This window comes from Streptopelia decaocto (assembly GCF_964273445.1).
Source record: "Streptopelia decaocto genome assembly, chromosome: 3".
NCBI lineage: Eukaryota > Metazoa > Chordata > Aves > Columbiformes > Columbidae > Streptopelia > Streptopelia decaocto.
In genome coordinates, this window is record NC_138656.1 from 111,100,928 (window position 1) to 111,124,420 (window position 23,493).

The 23,493-nt window shown below is 37.9% G+C and overlaps 1 protein-coding gene across 1 annotated transcript in view; it reads right to left on the minus strand.

The window, feature by feature from the left end:
* Positions 1 to 23,493, minus strand: part of LDAH (lipid droplet associated hydrolase) — a 120,242-nt gene that overhangs the window by 49,071 nt on the left and 47,678 nt on the right. Inside the window, exon 4 of the mRNA XM_082047427.1 lies at positions 17,978 to 18,147. Coding sequence (XP_081903553.1) covers positions 17,978 to 18,147 — 170 coding nt within the window. The remainder of the gene's footprint in view (positions 1 to 17,977; positions 18,148 to 23,493) is intronic.

The following is a 23,493-nucleotide window of genomic DNA, read 5'->3' on the forward strand; positions in this document are numbered from 1 at the left end:
TTGTGCCTTCCTTTGATGTAATCAAATGCAATGCGATGGATCACAACAAACTGAATTGTTATCTCTCCCCACTCTACAGACTCTTTCACAATGTCAAAACTTTTTCCTTAGTTTTCATGACTTAATCAGAGAAATGTTATTTAAAAAAACATTAAGGAGCATGTCCCGCTATCATACTCTGCCCCTGCTATATCCTTTGCCTATGTCACCATTTCTGGGACAAGTTAGTTGAAGGCATTCTTTTAGCTGTGGCACATAGAGCAGCAACAAACAGCCATGCTATTCCTTACTAATGAAATGCAGAAGTAAAATTAATATGCCAAACCACCTCACAGGAGGTTAAGCTGTGCTGTAGTTTTTACAGACTATCCTGATAAAAGAAGACAGGAGTAATTTAAGATACAAACAGACATTAACTTTTAGCTGATTCTATTCAATGCCAGGAAAGCAGAAAAAACAACGTCCCAGCTGATGGACTCCCTTATGTAAACCAACAGAACTACAATGAATTGTTGTCAGCAGCAAAGAGTCTCCTTAACTGAGCTGCGTATCTAGAACAGCTTTGCTTCTGTTCTGTGTGATAAAAGTAAGAATTTAGCAGAAAAAGCAATTAGTAGGATGACTTGAAAATAAAAGTTAATGTACCTGTTCCACAGCATTTTAAAAATTATACTTTCTCCCAGTCTGTCCATTTATGACTCATACTAACATACAGTTTCTTATATTCAATATATCCAATATTATCATAGAAATTATACCTCCTTCAACATCTGAATTTGACTCACTATATTCAAATATATATAAACCACACATTTTTCAAATGAATGAAAACTTTGGTTTATTTTTTTACTATTTTCCTGCAGATTCTCCCTGATGATATTCTCATCTGTTCAAAACGCTCTACAGTGATCACGAAGCTTTTCCCTGTCCTGGCACCCTCTTTATTTAACATACATTATCCAATTTTATTTGAAGTACGTCTTAATTGCCCCAAGCCTCCAGCGCTTCCTGGCAGTTCCACTTGGATGGAAACAACATTCAAGGACCAGCATTTTTTTAATGTATTTGTATTTTGAACTGTAGTCTTCAGTGTAACAACGAATACAGTGCTGGATTCAATGATTACGACCTTAGGCATGTGGGTTCGAGTGTCATTTGCACCAAGGTGAGGTGTGACTAAATTTATGCCTACTTTAAGGCCACTTTGCACTGCCTTAGAATAAATTTGATTCTGAGCCTTATATGTTGGAATACTGTACCCAAACTCATTGGACCAGCCATATGAAGAGTCCTTTTAAAATGTAAATCAGATTTCTGCAGTGGTAACTTTGCTTAATGTTATCAGGAGTACACTAAAACTCATTCTGCAGAGTTTAATTACAGAAGAACTAAAATGGGATGACAATACCAAGTGAGAGACATGAAAATCTTGGTAGTATCTAACTTCAGCTTCCAAGAGTAGGAAATTACTTTGCCAAAGATGTGGCTGGTCGCAGGCCAGAGTAAACAAAAAGGCAGAGGCCTAAGGAGGCCGCAGCACGGTCGATATCCTGCTGAACGCTTCTGGATTCCACCCACTGTCCAACTGGGTGTGTGATCTTGCTCCCGTTGAAACTAGTCACAAAATCTCCATCAATGTGGTGGCCTTAATTCTGCCCCACGAATAAATTCTGGTGAAATTACTTACTTTTCAGTCATTAAGAATGGCAGTCTATAGTCAATTCAGATCTCACCAAAGACACAATATTCCCTGCTCTAGATACCACGATTCTCTTATCTATTCTTGGACAGACAGATCAAGGCCTTGGCTGCCGTTAAACACTTATCATGGTAGTTACAGAACAACTTCTTGCATTGAGAAGTAAATGGAGACCTTTCACAATTCCCTTCGAAATCAATGTGCTTTCAATCACATCTTTCAAGAGATTGTCAGTATCTTCTGCAATACCTGACTTCCAATGCTGGAAACTGTTTAATGACAACAGGAGAGGGACCATCCCGACCTCACCTTACAAGTGGGTCACAGCACAGGAAAAAATAATCTGTTGTTTTATATTACTTGAAATATTTTCCAGTAAGAAGTACTTCCAGATGAAGCCTAGAATTCTGCTAAACCTACAAAAGGCTAGAACCCAGAAGTGTTCTCTACAGACACTGCAAACCATTTCTTAGCAGGTCAGCTCTACATACTGAACTATTTGCGAATTATTAAAAATATTAAAAATATTAAACACACAGACTGTTCATTACATTTACTAGTCTCACAGGGCTGAAATGCAAATTACTCTGTACTACAAATATTTAGGTAACTGAAGACTTGCCCAAAATGTTTGGAAAAAAAAAAAAACTTTTTATGGGTTAAGGTAATAATGAGAAAACTGTTCTCCCAAAAATCTGTATCTTATTGTTGGCCTGGAAATAGTTTAATAGAGAAAATATTCATTGACAGAGCAGTATTTTACATAGAGAATTAAGCCCCATCAAAGTGGGCAATATCATTCCATCTACAAGGAAAGTGCCAGAGAAGACGGCCAAAATTTGCAACGGTGTGATAATACCAGCAGGGATGGATTTGTTGCTATTATGATTAAAGCATATAAACAGAAGAAGATTAGGAGGGGTGAGAGTGAAAAGAGAGGAAGAATAGTTTATTGGTTGGAAGAAGGGCAGGGAGAAGCTTATGTTGGAATGCCGTGTCACAATTACACACCATAAAGCTTTCAGTTGCTCCCATTACATGAATGTCAGAAAGCAGCTGCCACTTTCCAGGAGAAATTCTTTCCATTTTCATTTTGGAAGTACATGGTGGGATTTTTTTTTCAGTGTAGCACTCCCATGAGATCACTGCATTGCATCTGCAGGTACCCTTATGGTACGCAGACTGGTAAATGAGCTCCTTGTAGATGTGATCTGAGACACCACCTATGATGAACCATAGAATCATAGAATCGTTTTGGTTGGAAATGATCCTCAGGATCATCGAGTCCAACCATTAACACTGTCACTGAACCATGTCCCTAAGAACCTCATCTACGCGTCTTTTAAATACGTCCAGGGATGGTGACTCCACCACTTCCCTGGGCAGCCTGTTCCAATGCCTGACAACCCTTTTTGTGAAGAAATTTTTCCTAATATCCAATCTAAACCTGCCCTGGTGCAACTTGAGGCCATTTCCTCTTGTCCTATCACTTGCTGCTTGGGAGAAGAGACCAACCCCCTCCATGCTACAACCTCCTTTCAGGCAGTTGTAGACAGTGATAAGGTCTCACCTCAGCCTTCTTTTCTCCAGGTTGAACAGCCCCAGTTCCCTCAGCAGTCTTGTGCTCCAGATCCCTCATCAGACTTGTGCTCCAGATCCCGCACCAGCTTTGTTGCCCTTCTCTGAACTCTCTCCAGCACCTCAATGTCTTTACTGTCCTGAGAGGCCCAAAACTGAACAAGTTGGGGCCTCACCAGTGCAGGACCTGGCACTTGGCCTTGCTGAACCTCAGACAATTGGCCTTGGCCCAAAAGTGACCAGTAACCTGCCCTTAAAGTGGAGAGATGGCTCAGCAAGAAAAGAAGTATTAAGAACCGGACTTTCTGCTGTCTTGAACCAACTGCTTTCACAGTCATCAATGTACAGCCATACCTAGCATACAACAACAACTCATTCTGTTTGAGGAAAAGCGGCTGAAGAAAGTGAATGAGAAACCAGCCCTGCGATTATAATCTCATTTTGCTGATGAAAAGGGAAGGTCATGATTTTCCATCAGAGCCTTGAGATCCTTGGACTTGTATTTTTAAGTGCTCCGTGTAAGACATTTTGAAGGGCACCCAGTCAACCCAAGCCCACAGCCTTGCTTGGCTAGAAGGCTTAGTAGACAGATAAGAAAAGCTGAACTGACAGATGATGTCAGGAGTTCCGTCCATTCACATTTTAACCATTTTAAGTGGCTTATTTAATGACATAGTCTGAAGAAGAAGAGTAGAACAAGTCTGACTCATGATATCAGTGAGGAACAGAAGGATGAGTGAGCCAGGAACGATACACTGGGAAGAAATGGAACTCACCAGCTAAACTTTGTATTTTTGTGAAAGGAAGAAAAGACAAAAGTAATATTTGAGGTTCAAGATAGAACTTACACCCCAAAATCTTGTCAGAAGAAGAGAAAAAGAGAGGAGAGAGTGAGGAATTCTCTCAGTCAGCTCATTTTTCCCAGAACTATAAGCAATTTAAATAATAGGGAAAACTGCAAAATTCCTTGCTTCGCAATACTACAGACCGCTCCTAGCCTTAATTATTATGACAAATGGAATATAAGTAGGAATCTGCTAGAAGAGCAAAATTATCATATCTAATTTATCACACAAATAAAACTGCTCATCAGGTAGAAATGCTTTTAGTGCGACTGGGAACAGGAATTCGGAGAATATCTTTCTATTGCCAATGCCAGATAAAAAGTCTGAACTCTGCCAGATGCCATTAAATGTCATAATTCAAATTATATTTATTGAGATTTGGGGTTTGTACCTTTCATTTCAGTAAAATAGACTTACAGTAGTCACACTGCTGCTTTAAAATAAAGGAGCAGAAGTTTAATGTTTTCAAGAACAATTAGGCCACAGTGAATTCTACTCCTCATACAAAATTATGCTTCATTTTGGAATTTGAAATGGAGTGGAATGTTCTTACAATTTTCCAGTGACTAGAAATGTTGTAACAAAGTTATTAGAAGCATATTTCCGTTAACATTAATTGAAATTTCTTACAGGACTCCAAAGGTAACAAGTTTATTAAATATATTTGTGGTTCCTGGACTTCCACTTAAATGTATACTTAACACTGAATTCCACATGAAAGACCAAACTCCAAAGATTTTCTTTTTAATTTCACAGTTAAATAGACTTGCATCCAAACAACAGAAATCAAGCATTTCAAATATTTATATCTTGAAATAAAAGGAAAAGGAAGCAGACTTCTATTACATTTAATTTTGAAGATAACATCATAAGAGCATAGAGGGTGATTCTTAGGAAGAAATCTAGGGCTCGATTTGGTTCTCTAAACACAGCTGTACAGTCACTCAACACATCCTCAAGTTCCTGCTACATTGTGGCACTGGCAAAAATTCCCCTAAAATAATCAGTAATCAAAAAAATACTAAAAAGACAGGGAAAAGAAAAATCTCTATTCTCTAGTATTTATCTGAACTTTAGAAACAGCCTAAATGCAGTGAATGTGTGATTTAAGGTCAAGATCTTATAACTGTTCTGTATAAATTTTGTGTATTTTTCCGATTCCTCCCACTCCAGCAGTGAACTCTTCAAATGGGACGCAGCATTTGCCAAGGCAGAGGGACACATTTTTCCACTCTAGCTTCTAAAGCGAGCATCCCTAGACTCCACTGTAAACCACGGAGAATGAACAAATTAACAATATGCTGGAGCAGGAAATATTTGTTAGTTAAAGCACTGTCCATTCTAAGTAATCTCTTTTAACCAGGAGATCCAAGCCAAGTCCTTCCCCTGCTAGATGATCACACACAATGAGAGGCAAGAGCTGATCAACTTCTTTGTTAAGGGTTCAGGATTGCCAGTGAAATTACATTTTAATATAGCACTTCTAGGAACAGATATTGGGTACGAGAGTAATAGCCATGCTCAAAGTTTAACTACATGCTTGCAAAGTCTGTGTTCAAAAATTACACTTTGTCCCTTCACATGCTCCTTTCATGAACAATTATTTAATTCTCTGCTTTCCCATTTTTTCTACTCAATTTTGAATTAGCATGAAAACCACTGATTTCTAGCTGTATTGTCTTCTGTAAAGGCATATTAATTGCTGTAGAAAAACAAAACAAATTTAAGCTCTGTATGACATATTTTGATACTGAATTTTGATTGTTTAGTCCAGTTTTCTAAATAGCGGATCTCTGATTTTCAAGTACTGCGCATACACATCTGCAGCCAGGATTTCAGAAGATCCCACCCTTCAGCACAACAAGATCTCTGGGAAATCCAGCTTTCAGAAGGGTGTTGAGCTCTTCTGAAAACATGAGCTAAAAATCCTAACTGTTTTTGAAATTCACTTCTTGTTATATGCTTATGAATCCTTCACTTTTATAGAATCATTTCACTTTGTTATTACGATATGAATCCAAATTTTTAGAGATTCAAAATAACAAGATTTTATGAACAAATCTGTAAAAATCCACAGTACTTAATAAATCCTGTTATTCTGCCATTTACCATTCTAGCCATCTTTTTCTTTTTAGTCCTTAATTTCCTCTTCATTCTCATGTTTGACTTTGGATTCTTGATGAATGATCACAGAGTCCGTTTTTCAGTTTATTTTTCTTCCTTTTCTGTTTGTACATTTGGCTACTTTAATGTCTTTTAACTTCCTAGAAAAAATAATTTTTATAGGCTTATTTGAATTCTGACTGCATACATCTGAAATCAGATGTTTCATTAGCAGTGGAATAAACACACACAATGTTATTAAAAAATTCAATCAAAATTATTATACTTATGTTTTCCTATTTGCAATCATCACAGACCAAAATCTTGATTTTTCATATTGTTTCCATATTCAACTGAGCTGTAAGATAAATACATCAAAGAAGGTGACAAGTTGAACTGAACATTATGAACAAAATATGATTTTCCTCAGAAAGTCTTGGGAATTCATTTTTTCCTCAGGCCTTATGACAAGGTGATGAGCTAAACAAGCTAATCTTGATGCAATGGCACTATTGACTCCGAATCCTCACTCTTAAAAATGTGATCCATGTGAAAACCTGAAACATGTATTCATATGTTAGGTAATTACGTTCTGATGAATATACTGCTGCTGAGTTTGTCAAGCCTGTCTTTCAATTGCAACAGACACAAATTTTAATTAAATTTGCACTTGTGCTTTTAATTATCACTCTACTATTTACCAATCTCATCTGACCTTATCATAGAACCACAGAATCAATTTGGTTGGAAGAGACCCTCAGGATCATCGAGTCCAACCATAATCTTGAACATTTCTGGACTGTAAATTTTGCCGACTCTGCAAAGTACTGAATTATATGTAATCCAGTATTTCCCATAAATTTCTAGGCTTGAGCAGGTGGCATCTACCTACTTCACCCACCTCAAAAACACACAAGCTATGCTATGTATACACATGGCAGCACTGTTCAGAAATGAGTTATTTGTTTTCAAAATACATATAAGGCGGTATTAAGAATGAATTGTATTTCAAAAGACTTCATTAGAAGGCAAAACAGAGCTTTAATACTTACTGTACCTTATCTTTCTGGTATCTGTATTTCTGGTTTTAGGAGAGATATTTAGGAATCAAATTATAAGACAAACTGTCAGTGTTTGGCATTTATTTGGTAGAAACAAAAAGAGCAGATTTAAAAATTAGTTTTGTTTAATCTAACATATAACCCTTTTTATCCACTCTTAAGCTTGCCACATTGCAATCTTTAAGCTTTTTCTTTTCTAAACTGACTTTCTATACTGATGTTTTTCGGTCTGACACCCAACTCAACTAGGCAAACCCACAACTCAGCCACCCCTTCTCGAGTGTTGACAGTATGATGAACCACAGCTTCCATGTGGCTGAGAGGAGCTGAGCCATGGTGTACTAACACAATATAACAGAAACATGGCACAAAATACCAGTGAGCAGAATAAAACAAAGCAGTTGAAGTCAAAGTTAATTTCAAAAAGCTTTCTTTGGACCAGATAATTAGGCATGAGCTTTGGCCCAGTAGGCTGAACAAGAACCATAAGCCTAACCCAACGCTTCCATTCATGTGTTCTCGCTGTAATCTAGGTTTTGGTTGACAAGTTTAAGATCTCAATCACAAAGAAGATCTTGAAAAGTGGCATAGTTCAACAGGTAATCCTTCCCAACAGGGAACTTTAAAATTTTGCATGTCCCTGATCTTAAAGCTTTGTTGCCAAAAAATCAAGAATTTTATCATTATTCGCTGGTAACTTGACACTCACCTTTCGTTGTTTCTTGCTTGCTACCTCTACAGTTACAAGGAAGAACAAGTCTGGTTTGCAGATATATCTGGTTGCAGATATATAAAGTAGAGCCCTCTGGAAATCTCTTTTACTTTTAGTCTCTCTCCCTTTTTTTTGTGGGGAGGGGAGATAACTTCAAAGCATAAATCTTATTATCTCATTCTAGAGGGGATTGGACTGTTAACTAGCAGACAGTTATATACTGTTGACTACAAGATATTTGGTTAATATAAGAGTCTGAAGATGGCATCATGTGTAACAGATGACACAATGGATGATTCAAAGCTAATTTCTCTGCTTAAGAAAGCAGAGAACAGAAAAGCAGGCAGACACAAGGCCACAATGGCCAGGTATGTTCATACCATGACCGAAGACTCTTCTCAAGTTCTTAATCACATTTCAGTTCCTGATAGACTTAGTTGTTGGCTTATAATTGATAGTTCATGGCACTTTGGCTTATTTAATTTGCCCTCAGGCATTTTTACAAATGAAGACGTACCACCTTCAACAGTTTATCGCTCATGACAGTTTAACTTTACTAAATTTTTTTTGTACCTTTGAGATATGTCACATTCTTTTGTCCACTAAATTATAAGGTGGGTTGTTTGTCTGTGAAGGGAAGAGTAACGTCAGGCAGACCTGTGCAGCACACGGCAACCTGGACAGTGCCTGCTCCTATTTACAAAGGTGGCATCCAGTGAAGGTTATACAAAAACTCCCATCTGCCTGTTGATTGCTGCCTTTTCTTACAGTTTACATTTTTAATGCTTTATTTTGGTGGCAACATGCAGAACATAATATGACTGGGACTGTTAGGACTAGAGAGTCTGTCATCAAGCCAGAGAAAATAATGGTTGCTAATGGTCTCTTGGGTGAGCTGACACTCTCAAGCCCATTCCAGAACTATCAGCCTTATGCCAATGATGTTCTAGACTTCTGTTGAGCTTTTAAATTCAGGCCAGTGGCCTTTCATGAGTGTCTCAGTCAAAGGTCAGTACCTCTCTAATAAATCTCTGTTTGCCGTGAACTCACCCACTATTGCTCTTTGCTTTGCAGACTCCCAGCCCAAAGAGAGATTTTATGTTTGTCTTCACCTTTCACATGATGGTTGTTTCCATTTTTAACTCTTTTTTAAAAAATCTCCCCATAAATCTTTGTAGAAAATTCCTTGATGCTTCAAAAACACAGTATCTTATTTATTTTATTTGGTCAGGTTTAATAAATCATCTGCATTACGTCTTGCTTTGTCCAAATAGGAGAGCTGCACAATGTTTGCACACGCATCAAGTTCACATTGCTTACTTTTACTGGCTATTCCGCTAGATTTACTGATATTGCCTGAGGTGTCACTGAGAGAATATACCTGTCAGAACTTTTTGTCATCTGTTGCAAGGTGGATTATGCAGCCTCTGCAATGTGTGTATCACCAGCTCTGCCCTGGTGAGACCGCACCAGGAATATTGTGTCCAGTTCTGGGCCCCTGAGTTCCAGAAGGACAGGGAACTGCTGGAGAGAGTCCAGCGCAGGGCAACAAAGATGATTAAGGGAGTGGAGCATCTCCCTTATGAGGAAAGGCTGAGGGAGCTGGGGCTCTTTAGCTTGGAGAAGAGGAGACTGAGGGGTGACCTTATTAATGTTTACAAATATATAAAGGGTGAGTGTCAGGAGGATGGAGCCAGGCTCTTCTCGGTGACAACCAATGGCAGGACAAGGGGTAATGGGTACAAACTGAAACACAAGAGGTTCCACTTAATTTTGAGAAGAAACTTCTTCTCAATGAGGGTGACAGACACTGGAACAGGCTGCCCAGGGAGGTTGTGGAGTCTCCTTCTCTGGAGACATTCAAAACCCACCTGGACACATTTCTGTGTAGCCTCACCTGGGTGTTCCTGCTCCGGCAGGGGGATTGGACTGGATGATCTTTGAGGTCCATTCCAATCCCTAACATTCTGTGGTTCTGTGAACTAAATCAAATTTTAGTGTAACTGCTGGCTCAGACCACCTGTGCTTCTTTGTATATGGTCTCAAAGGCTTCCTTTCTATCAAGAACTGATAGAACTGTCAAAAATGCATGTTTTTTACAGATATAGTCCAGTTCAGTGACCACCTTAAGTTGGTCATCTGTAAAGTTAAATTAACACACTTCTCACTGAAGGCAAAACTGTGTTAGATTCCTTCTTTTTTTACTCCCTCAGCACTTAAAGGGGGATGAAGGTAGGTGTAGCGTTGTTTGCTTATTTTTTTAATATGCAGCTCATTTACCTGGAATGGACAGACTGAAGGAGAAGAAAAATACATCAGACTTAGTTTAGTTTTATATTATGGTGTAGAAATGTGCAGCTCTCTTCACAAGACACACATTTCTTTGAAATGTGTACCAATTCCCTTCTGAGGTCTGCTAAATATAGCCATCTATTTTTTTCCTGCATAATAATTTTGCGAATGTTGTCATTGGGTTTGTGTTACGGTAAGTCTTTTACTTATTTTATTTTTTATGTTGGTTTTTTGTTTTGTTTTTCTTTTTTTTCCACTTTATTATTTAAGCTTGCAAGTAACATTAAATTCATGTAAAAATAGCATTTCTCTATTCATTTTCTCCAGATCATGATCCTTACTGCTACACATAACCACATTTCCATATTCCACTCATCACTGCAATCCATTAAGGAACCAAGAGCAAATGGTTCTCAGCAAGGACAGATCAACACAAGGCTGCACAAACCAAGGACATTCATTCAAGCTTCTGCTGTGCTGTTGGTTACACCACATCCTGGCACACAGGTTTACAAAGCATAATCCCCTACATGAGAGAAGACATCTTCTCTCTTCAGAAATCTTCTAGCGATTTTTCTATTTTATGCAGTCTCACTGTACTCTTCAAAAGATCTGAGACCACCTTACTTTTGTAAGAGAGCATGCAAGGTGGTAAAAAATATATTTGTATATTTTAAACCTTATAATCATCAGTTGAGGTCAACAGAAGTGAATTTACTCAGACAACAACTATGTAAACTGACCTTGTTAAAAGTACCGTGACATAATTTAGGTAATCAGCATTTGAATTAGATGCCATTATGTTAAATAGAACTTTCAAAAAAAGGGACAAAAACTTATATTCTTGTTTATCTCAAGTACTTTTATAATTTCATTTTCTTTCTATTTTCAAACGCACTACAGCTTCTAAGGAGTCAGAATCTGCTAAATTAGTGTCCTTTCAGAAGATATTTTCTGTAATGATGACACCACCACTGTTGAATCACATACTTACCTTCTAATCTCAGCAAAACAGGAACGGAACAAATGTCATTGCCTTCACACAGCCTTTCCCTCATCCATTCATGCTGCTGAAAAGATTCCCCTGTTATCGCAAAGGTCAGACATGCTTAGCAGTTCCTGTACCATTAAAAAATCTCCCTCTTTTAATCTTGTAGTCTCTGTGGATTTCCAGTGATTTTATACTAAAGAATTTTGTTTTCTTATAGAAATGCCCATGTTCAAGATCATGGTGACTTCACTCTTTCCTGACATTATGAAAGCGCTTCCCAAATTCATAATCAGACTTTCAACATAAATGAAAACAAATTATTCACGTAAAGGGTCACTGCATTGAATTCTGTATCACAATAAATCACTTAGCAGAGTAATTATAGGATGGAGTAATGCTGGGCAAGACTCTAAATGGGGAGAAGAGTGGACGGAGAGCAGTCCTGCAGAAAGGGAGCTGGGGGTGCTGGTCAACAGCTGCTCAACAGGAGCCAGCAGTGTGTGGCCTGGTAGCCAAGAGGGCAAAACCCATCGTGGGATGCATCAGAGTGGTGTTGTGGCCTTACCTTGAGTGCTGTGTGCAGTTCTGGGCCCCACCATTTAAGAAGGAGGTGGAGGTCCTTGAGTATGTCCAGAGGAAGGCAATAAGCTGTGACAGGGCTGGAAGGTATGTCTTATTAGGAGCAGCTGAGGATTTTGGGTTTGCCTAGTTTGGAGAAAAGGAGGCTTAGGAGCAACCTCATTGCTCTCTACAGCTTCCAGAGGAGGCGACATGGACAGGACATGTGGAAATGGTTCAAAGCTGCACCAGAGGAGGTTTAGACTGGACAATAGGAAGCATTTCCTCACAGAGAGAATGGTCAAGCATTCAAACAAGCTTCCTAGAGAGGTTGTTGATGCCCCAAGCCTGTTGGTGTTTAAGAAACATTTGAGCAAAGACTTTAATAACATGTTTAAAGTTCTGGTCAGCCCTGAACTGGTCAGGCAGTTGGACTAGGTGATCATTGTAGGTCCCTTCCAACTGAAATATTCTACCCTACTCTACTCTACTCTACTCTACTCTACTCTACTCTACTCTACTCTACTCTACTCTACTCTACTCTAATTCTATTCTATTCTATTCTATTCTATTCTATTCTATTCTATTCTATTCTATTCTATTCTATTCTATTCTATTCTATTCTATCCTATCCTATCCTATCCTATCCTATCCTATCCTATTCTATTCTATTCTATTCTATTCTATTCTATTCTATTCTATTCTATTCTATTCTATTCTATTCTATTCTATTCTATTCTATTCTATTCTATTCTATTCCATTCCATTCCATTCCATTCCATTCCATTCCATTCCATTCCATTCTGACATGTTTCTCCCTCTTATGGCCTAACCCTACTTGCACTAAAGTTAGGGGGAACTTTCCCAGTATTTCATAAGAGTGTTAACCAGAGACAAAAGAAGCAACTTTACTTAAGGCAGAAAGGCAGCAGTAAGACAACCTAATATTTGTTCAAGTGAGATTTTAAACCATTACAAAACAATTTACACACTCCTTCCTCCCTCTCCATAAGTAACTATTCTCATCACACAAAAAGATGGGAAACCAACTGATTTAGAAGGTGGGATCTCTTTGCTATGATGGCTGATTATGCATTTGCTAACACTGGCAAAATAAAATTATCTCCTTGTCTCGTTTAGCTCTTGGGAGAACCGATAGATCTAAAAAAGAGAAAGAAAAAAAGACACCTACTTGAACCTTCTGTCTCTAGGAAACCTGTATTTCACAAAATTATCTGTGCCAATAAACTTAGGAAAAGCTTTGATAATTTACAGAACTGATGTTGACCAAGAGACTTGGTAACTTAAAGACTAAGTAAAGAACATCTAAATGTGAAAATATTCCAGAATAACTTCTTGTGTGAATGCTCTTGTCCAGAATGAATCTAGAATACATTCAAAACCATTTCCTTAATATATTTTGAAAATAGATTAAGCTATATCAGAAAAAGACATCTGGTTTAGAATCAGAAGGCTTTAACATGACTTATTCAGGAATAGTTAATTTGCTTTACACTTCACAATGTCTTACTGCAAAACAGTATTTATGGATAGATGTTCACACATTAAGACACATTTTCTTTCATTTCTTCTGCAAGTAAATACTTATTTCTTGCATTCTATGTTGCATACAAAGATACATTGCACTGCAAACTCTATATTGCCATTTTTCACTGTTTTAGTAAAGCTTCTTTTAAAACTAACTGCTTTCATAGGTAAAGGTTATTTCTGAAAATAGGCAAACCCTGGCCAAGAGATGGCAAAGAAAAGAGAATTTCTGAAATTTCAAAACCCAATCAATGTCTATGGCAGAAAGGTCATGTGCAGAGATATCTTTTCCCACTAAGCTGTGCTGCAAAGGGCTGCAGGCAATTGAGAAGAAGCAGATTTCTAGACAACAGAACAAAAAATAGCTAAAAGTGTCAAGACATCTGTCATTCTGTTGTGTACCTGTGGGCCATCAATATTTCCAAGCAAGCTGTTCACAACAGATGGAGCACGGCCTTTTGGTTCAAGTATGAAACCACAAAATGAGGGCTACATGTGTCACGCTAAAGGTGTGTGTGATTTAGAGGAGACTCCATTACTAACAATGGAACAACAGAAACTTTGGAATGACAGAAGACCATTACCAGCTAAATTTCAAAAAGAATGATAAAATGTATTTCTGTCTTTTTCTGACAACAGAAGTAACAACAATAATGCTCTATAGATTAAATCTCTTGCGCTTTTTAACTAAATTGAAAAAATTAAATAAGCAGAAAGAAATGAAACTACCATGCACATATAGGAGCATCATCTAAAATAACTATATTCAAAAAGCTCCAACAAAAGGCTTCCCATTCAGGTCATTCAATCCCTAATAATAATAATAATAACAATAATGAGATAAACATTTTTATATGGATTAGAAACTGCCTAAACAGACAGAAAACCAAGAGCATAGATATACAGCCAACTGCAGTAATTCAAGACGTTAACAAAAAATGCCTAGTACCTCCTGTTAGGCATGTTTAATTTATTTATAAAAGGGAATGAAGAACACCAACATTTTATAAACCATAAAATAATTTAGAATAGTTATCGATAAATAAACATTTGCTTAACTCAAGAAAGGTTGTTTAGTGGATGCTTTATGCAAGCATCCACCAATGATCCTGACAGGTTAAAGTCAGTAGCAACTTAGGAAGAATAAGACACATTGCAGAAACCTTCTAAGCTACATACATTACCAGATCCTGAACAAGCTGTAGCTCCTCAAGTGAAAGACCTGAATGCAATTCATTTATGGACAAAAGAAAAAACATGAAAATATGCTTATGCTACTGTTTAAGTTTGTGGAATAGTTAAATGTGAACTGTTATTTTGTTATGCTTATCAGATTTCTTGAAAAAAAGTACAGACCAAAATATTTCTGTTTGGAAGAGAACACAGTGAAGGGAAGATAAGGCAGATACACATGATCGTGTGCATGGAAATGATGTGACAAGGTTTCAAGGTAGGAACTGGTTTTATGCACAACTATTCCAACTTATGTTAGCTATTATTTATGAAATCAACCAAGTTCTAGCAATACCCGATATTCTGAGACATAGTAGCAATGCATGATTTTGAATTATATATTACAGAGATTTTATTTGCCTAAACTGATACATACTCAGGGGTTTTGAATTCTTCCTCCTCAATGAGTTTCATGGGAAGACCAATGTTTACATTGTATGATAGTTTTGCTCATTAATAAGTGTTAATTTATTACCACAAAAGTCCTGGCATTTCAAAAGCATGGTTGCAAATGAAAGATTAATGCTGTAACAGATTGAATTTCATTAGCAAGGAAATGTGTCAATCTTTGGATAAAACTAATGATCAAAAGGAGTGTTTTAGGAAACACTCAGTAGTGTTGCCAGCAAAGCACAAGGAAATCCTCCAAGTAAGGATTCGTATTTTAGAAGAGAATGCCTGGAGGATGTAGCATATTTATGACTTAGGCTCAAGCTCCAACAACTGAGAAAATAATTTTATCACTCAGCTTCATTTTTCAGCTCTGCTGGCTGAGCAAAGAGCAAAAAAGATTATGAGGTTAATACCGAGTATCAACTGTGCATTATAGTATTTTTCCATCTCTACAGAGTAAGGCTGATTAACATTTTTCCTTCTCAGTGACAAAATTTTTTAGCAGTCTGACAAACTCTGGATGCTCCACTTCCCACAAAGGGGTGAATGTTGTTATGATTTGATTCCCACCATGACAATTCAGAAGTGTTCCTGGTTACACGTGTGCCAGCAAACAGACCGGCCAGGAACTACTGCCTGGTCCTGTCACTGAAGAGGATGGCATGGGGTGGTCTGTGTCCACATGGCTGAATTTCCCCCTGCCTCAAAACAGGATGTCTGCACCCAAACTAACTACTGGGAATGGTCGTGGGCCTCTACCAAGGCCAGAACCATGCCAGGGTCTTCTAGGAGTCACTGGTTCCTTTGGGCCAAAGACTCTTAAAGACTAGGCCAAAAACTGCACAGTTGGCCCAGTACTCAAACCCATGTAGCAGCCCCACAAGTATGGATGTAACCTGTGTGGCCCTTCTCTACTAATCAGATTTAGTGAAAGACATCAACCTAAGACTAAGGGTTCTCCTGATGAAACCGTTAACAGAAACTTCCCTGAGAGTCAACAGGAAAATAGGGATGGGGTCCTGGGGTAAACCATTAATTCCTGTTTCATTTCTCTTTAAATGAAATAAGAAAGCATTATTTCACAGGGGTTTAAGAAAAAAAAAATACAGTAGCCTGTTAACCTGCAGAGCACGAGGGGCCAATAAATTAACGACATGCAAAACTGACAGCTGAAGAGCAACCAAGAAGGAGAGATAAAGAGATGACTTTCTACTTTCCACACCTGCCAGCTTGAGTTCATTAGGTTCCCTCATCATCGTACGAGAGAGGTACAGTCTAAGCTACTATATATTTCGTTAGATTATGAAAGGGCTTTAAATTGGGTAACAAAAATCAAATCTGCTAGACATACACTTCAAATATATACATTTACTGAATTATTTGAACAATAAATACATTAACCTCTACCTCAGAATAATAAACTCTAAGCAATCAAAGGCTCTTAAAGCAGAGAATTTAAGACCAAAACCAAAACTCATGTAATAAAAAAAAATCACATAAGAACTACACAAAAATAAAATCAAATGATCTAGCTACTAAAATACACATATGTGCTCAAAATCTTGTGGGAATCAAATATTCCAGTAAAAACAAAGGGAGAGATGGAAACACAAGTTTCTTATTATCACACTTCATATGTTATAAAACCTAGCAGTTAACTTATTTTTGGCAAAAGGACAAAGGTTGCACAACACTCTGGCTTACACAAATATTTTCTATTGTTAAATGCATCTTAAATGTAGCTTGTCATATATTTCCTTCAGGCACACAGTGCACCATGCAAGTCTAAGGGTGTCCCAAAGACACCTACATTTCAAAACACTGATGAATAGCAAGCTGCCAGCATCCAGTGAGCCAGGTGTAAAAAAATTACTCAACAATTCATAGTTTAATTGAAACCAGATAAAATAATTTGTGTAAAAAAAAAGATTGTACAGACGTTGACCAAAGAAAAGTTGATATTTTTTTGACAAATTATTGCATATGATATTTTCTAGAACATTCCCTCTTGAAAAGATAAAACAGTAATAAAAGTTTCTCAGAAAAATGCCTTTGTTTATAATCACATAGTGAAATAGGCATGTGGAAATATACCAGGTTAACCTCATGTTTCATGTTTTTAGTTGCTGTTTCCTCTAAAGGAAAAAAAAAAGTGCAGTGGAAATGGTTATGAAGAAGCAGAACCTACTCATGCATATATTAAACACAGCCTTTACACTAACACTGCACTTCCTTCCACTAAGATTTTACGATATAAAGGAAGAGGCAAGGATTTAGCAAAAGTGAATGTTTAAGAATAAAAATTCAGAATTTTTCATTCATCACCACTGGTAGAGCGAGTTATTACTGAGCACTGTTTGCCATTTCCAGAGTTACAAGGTCACGGTCCTGCCTCAGCCTCCTTATTGCTGACACACACAAACATGCAGGAACACGTCTCACTTTCCTCAGCTCACACAAACCAAGACTAAGCTGCAGAAGCAATGATATATGCATAGGTATTAAATTTTAGAAGCAACATCCTTCACAACATACTATTATTTTCTGTACATTTCGCCATGTATGGTCAGCAATCTGCTTGCCCTAAGAAGCTGTTATTAAAATCATAACCAGTCCCAAGTTTGGGTGTAGTAACATAATGTAATTGCCAAACACCTAGTGATCTGTTTTTAAATTATTTAAAGATGAGAAGAGAACAAGAAAGTCCTAAATATATTTATCACCATTCCTAATTATTTATAAGGGCATTTAAACATCCAAATTCAGAGTCAGAACTTTATTTTACATCAAACTACTTTGTTACATGTGATGAGGATTACTCATTAAAGTTTTTATTGCACTTTAACTGAAGGTTTGTGTATAGCAGCATAGAGCTTCCACAGGAAAGACATGACATTACCCATAGGCCAAGTATATGCACTGCTTTGGTAAAAATATAACCCCCATTCTATACGGTTAAAGTACCTGAAGTTCTGATGCTCGCTTCATCATCTCCAGTGTGATGTAGCAACCAATAGAATGAGCAATCAGTACCAGCTTTATATCTTTTGATACGTTCTTTTTGAGGAAGTTCAGCTTATGCTCTACTTGTCCGTTAAGTCCAAAAACATCCTCTAGCTCTTTGATATCTGTGTCTGAAATATAAAAGAAAAAAAGTCCTTTGTTTTAATGATAGAAATTTCAAGTATCTCTTTTTTTTTTTCTACTTCTTTGGAAAATTTTGAAACAAATAAACTTATTAATTAAAAAAAAACCCACAACACCAAGCTTAAAAATTAATTTTAACTTAACACCACTAGTAAATACAGAATGATGAATCAGATGTACAGGATGTGAAGCCTTACGTATAGCTGGGAAACAGGGAAGGAGATGAAAACACATGGAGATTCATGGTCAATCATTTAGCACTGTGATCCCCTTCATTCAGAACAAGATCAAACTCAAGACATTGGATCAGCTTAAATCAATACAGCTTTACATCGAAAGATCAGGACCTACAATAGCAATACTGCCCAGGAACAAGAGTCCCTTCACTCAAGACAAGCTACCATATGTTACCATTCACTAAGAACCTTCAGATATCTAAAAGCTCCTGTCTCAAAATAAAGATGCACAAAAAGTCCCATGGAATGAGGAAAAATAGAAAATGCATATGTGTCAACAAGGAGCACTAGCACTTAGATAAACTACCCCTATTTATAAGTTCTTCTCATTGTCAATCCAGCTACAAAAAGGAAGATCAAGTCAGAGCTTCGTGGTTCTAAGTTAGGGGGTAATTTCACTCCTGTTTTGCCAGGGACCTCCCAAAGGAGCTTGGGCAACCACTTACGATGAGGACATTGCTACTCATCTCCTGGCCAGTCAACATGACAAGGATGATCTGGTGCCTGTAAGGATCTACAGCAATTTGGGCATCTTCAGCTCTTGCTCATGATGTGGGTGACCTGGCTCTCAAGTTCCCCCATCTAAGGGGGTTCACAGCTCTTTCATCTGCTGGAAAAGTGCTCTATCCACTACACTAAAAGCTATACCAAGGATACACCACTGCAGTTTAAGCTGGACAACTCGATGGAAAAGACTAAGAAGAAATACTGAAAAAAAGAATGAAAGAAAAGAAGCAGAAAGGATGAAGGAATGTATTCCTATAGCTTATTTGAAAGAGATGCACTGGTAATAATATCACTTAAATCACTTAATCTCTTAAATCCATGCTATTATCTCAGGGCTCAATTTCATACTCCAGTTTAAACCTCTGGTCTTTTACACTCCTTACATGTTGACTTGCAATGAAGCTTGAGATCGAAATAAGCTACAAGTCCTGGCAGCAGGGTTCAGACAAATGATGGGGACCAGCTCATTACTGCGCTGTGTTCCTACAGACAGTATACAGATGCCTGCCAAAGGCCACACACCTCTAACACCTCCGGAGTAGCTACCAGAGGTAGTACACACACAGCCCCAACCAGCACACCAAGTATTAGGTGTTTAACTTCTCACTTGGTTTCTTCTGCATCAGTTCCCTGTGTGAGAAATAAATGCGGAAGAAAGTATCTACCAGGCAGAGATACCGTAAAGATACATACATTAAAATGACTGAAACGCATTGAAAAACTAGTGTAAGAGAAAGTCAGATAGCACTGCACATTCATCTCAGATACAGCTGGTTTTGTGCCTGCTTGGAGAAAGTGTTAACTATGGAGTTAACTGCCTATAACTGTGAACACTGTTTGTCAAATTATGACAGCCGACTGGTTTCTTAATCCACGTGTAACCAATTTGATGGGAATTGGTCAGCAATCTCAAATGCTAAAAATTACTAAAGCCACAGCGGTGAAGTTATCAGGGGTTTGACAGCGATGGTATTAAATGTTCGTCTAAGTAGGCTGGCACTGTGTTACCTTTTTGATCGTCTGTATGAAACATAACCTTTCAAAGCAAAATAATTGCTCAAGAATGTGTTCTGATGGCTTTTTTCTGAGCTCAAACTGTTACCACTGAGGTCACAACAAAGAAGTTCTTCAGTTAAACTAATATTTCTACTAAAACTGCTAATGATCATATCCCAGCATAATTTATAGCAGTTTATCCTAAATGAAAAACACATTCAATAAACAAAACACACTCGAGGAATGCAAAATTATATGAAAATTAATATTTTGCTTTTAGGTTTTCTACATCTAATGGAAAAGGAAAAGCTTATTCTGTTTTCCGAAACCCTAAATAAAAACCTAAGGCCAAAACATTGTTTTTAAGCTTAGTTTCTATTTTTAGTGAAAGCTGTCTTTCCTGCTTTTTATTTATTTACACAGCAGCTTAACTTCATGCAGGAGTGGGCTGTCTAAATCACAAGTTTAATTAAGAGCATATATATCACACATACAACACTGAATACTGGAAATACGACAGCCCACTGGATACAGCAACAAATGAAAGAGCATGTTATGTTGAGTATTTACCATGTGTTGGATTGAGCAGGTCAGTTTTCCCTCGTAAACATTTGCTATCATTTCTATACTGTTTTATTAAAGCATTGCCACCTGCAGTAATTTATCAGCGCATGTTTTAATGTTTGACATTCCATTCATAGCTTTAATTCTTGAAAATAAGTGATTTTACAAGAATTTCAGCTTATTTCCAGGTTAGAATAGGGAAAAGGAGATAAAACAGGTGTATAAATCTTTTAGAGAACTTCTCGTGGTTCACAAGACCCAAGAAACCAAGCAAGAAGCAAACCAAATTTTTAGTTGTCTTGTTCAGTCTCATGAGGTTAATGGTTGCTTTTCACTACCCAAATTCAATATCTGCTACAGAGATGCTGAACATTGCTGCAACGCAATTAATAAACGCTACAGCAAATACAGCCTAGCCCAGTCTCAATATTTTCCAAGTTAAGGTAGATAACTATGTTAGACAAATACATTTAATTATTTTAGCTAGGAAGACATTAGCTATCTAATTTAATTTTTAGTTACCTAATAAACATCAGCGTAGAGATTCAGGGCAATGTATTCATAGCTATTACTGATTCCAGCAGAGATGTGCCTATTCAGAAGCAGTTCTGTTGCCAAAGCAAGAACCCCAAGGAAGGATATGTGTGAGGATTAAGAGCAGAGTGAAAATAAGGGCATTTTTCTCCTGGTATTTGCCCAGAATTGAGCTTAGGACTTGGGCACACTCAACTGAAGCCTGTGCACTAGAGTTTCTTAGAGAGCAGGGGACAGCAGAGCTTGCAGAAGTGGTTTTTAATTGGGTGGGTTAATCAGGATTGATGATGATCAGAGGTAGCCATTCTACTGCGCTGGGCCAAAGCCTCCGCAGCACAGTCCTGCTCAGCACTACTCCGAGTGAGGCCGCTCAGGTTCACAGGTCTACTGGCCTGTGCTACACACACATTCAAGTCTCTTTTAGACCGAAAGTGAGTCCAATGCTGACTCCAGAGAATTGTTTCAGCTGTGTAATAGTTTTCCTTTTCTTCTGAAATACTGATGTGTTGCCAAAACCAAATCACATTGGCTCTACTCCTAGAGAAGCCACACTGGAGGATGAGTGTGCAGCGTGGGGTCGTCAATACACACGCGGAACTCTCCTCATCCCCGAATGACCCTGCCCTCATGTCGGGTGAAACTCCAACATCACGTCACCATGTGTTGAAATATTCATCCTATTTTACTTCTGGACAAACACAAAATTGCCCACGCCCCGTGTCAGTTCATGTTTCCCCAACACAAACGCTACAGTTCCAACGGTCCAAACTATGTGAGAGCTGGGCTGCGTCACAGGTTTGGAAGATTTATTTATTTATTTTACAGAACAAAATCGCCCAGGGATTATCCAAAATCAACATGAATTTCTTGGGTGGAGAAGCTTAAATGGATTCTTTATATAAGCAAACAGACTTGCATAAACATACTGGCAGTCAGCTCACCAATGGCTCTACATCAGAGAAGGGGCCTGAGTTACTTCACCTCAGGTGTGGAATAAATGGCACGTCTGAAGAAGAGCTCAATTACACAGTTTTCAGATAGCAGAAATTATACGACTTGTACCTTATGCTGCAAACACCTCATCCGGGCCAAGGCATTTGATTTTAAGACTTTATTTAGCTGAAGTGTATTAAAAGAAATACTGTATTTCTTTATTTTCTTTAGCAAAGCATTAATCTTATTATGTGCTTTTGGAAAAACAAATGCACCATCACTCTAATGAATCTCTTTTTTCTGACCTCTGCTAAACCCACAGGCAGAAAACAATGATAGATTAAAATAAAGTGTTTGCTCTCAGATTAGTCGACAAGTTAATCTTGCTCGGAAAGAGGACTTGGGTTTTCATGGAAATAACAAGAGAATTGTGTTTGTTTGTTTTTCTGCTGTGTATGCAAGGGAAATTCTTAGGCAGAAAAATAAAGCATATCAGTTATACAAGCAGACTTGAGACTGGAGATTCATAAAACTTAGCCTTTCGTTAAAAATTTTCCAAAAATCATAAACTCCTTTTTACTGGATGATTCAAAAAGATACTGGAGGCCAGATTGCCCAACACCACCCTCGAATTTGTGCATATATCCCGAATTTCACAAGGGAATGTTTGCACATCCAAACTCCCAACTACTCTCGTCACAACAGGTGACTGAACGTTTGAGCTCAGTACATACGGACACTTGTCCACCTGTCACAGAGTGATTTAAAGTCTGTCCCAGGATCCGCTCATACACAAGGGCTCCAAATTACTCATGAACAAGTAAGGAACTGTGTGAAGAGGCGACTTGTAATTATATGCCATGAAGGAAAGGGAGGTAAAAACCACTGCCCTACCTGCACTGTATCTTCTTCTCTGGGTCATTTACTCTGCAGGGTAGAACTAGGACATCTAAGGACAAACTCTAACAAACCACCTGTATAAACTCTTGTGGTGAAGAATTTTCAGAACTGGACCTTTTACATGACAAGGACAAGAATCTGGGGCCTGAACCAGGGGACTGGAAAAAGATTCACCTCTTCCTCTGAAGACGTTGCTCATTTCAGCTGAGTGACACATCGCCCTACCGCTCAATGTTAACAGTGAGGAGAAGTAACAAGTTTAAGCATAGGAAAATGCAATAACATCACAAGAAAGTATCAAGAGGAAGAAAAGCAAAGAGGGAAAAGATATGGAAAGGTCAGTGATGATATCAAAACGTATGGAAAGGGAAGGCACAAAGCATCAAGTATGGCCAAACAAATAGCTCAGGAGAGCTAGTGCAGGGTTACGTTAAGTCCACTGCATCTCCATCTAGTATCATAAATCTGACCAACATATATATGGCCAAATGTTTCAGACTTTATGTGCCACCTCCTTTTCCCACTACAAATACATTAGAAACACTGGTGGGGAAAGCAGCAGCTTTGAATGAGTCAATACTGTTTAGATGGAGTGACCCGTGGAATGTTTTATCTTTGCCTTCATGCAGTGACAGACAGAAAACAACCCCACAACTACATGAC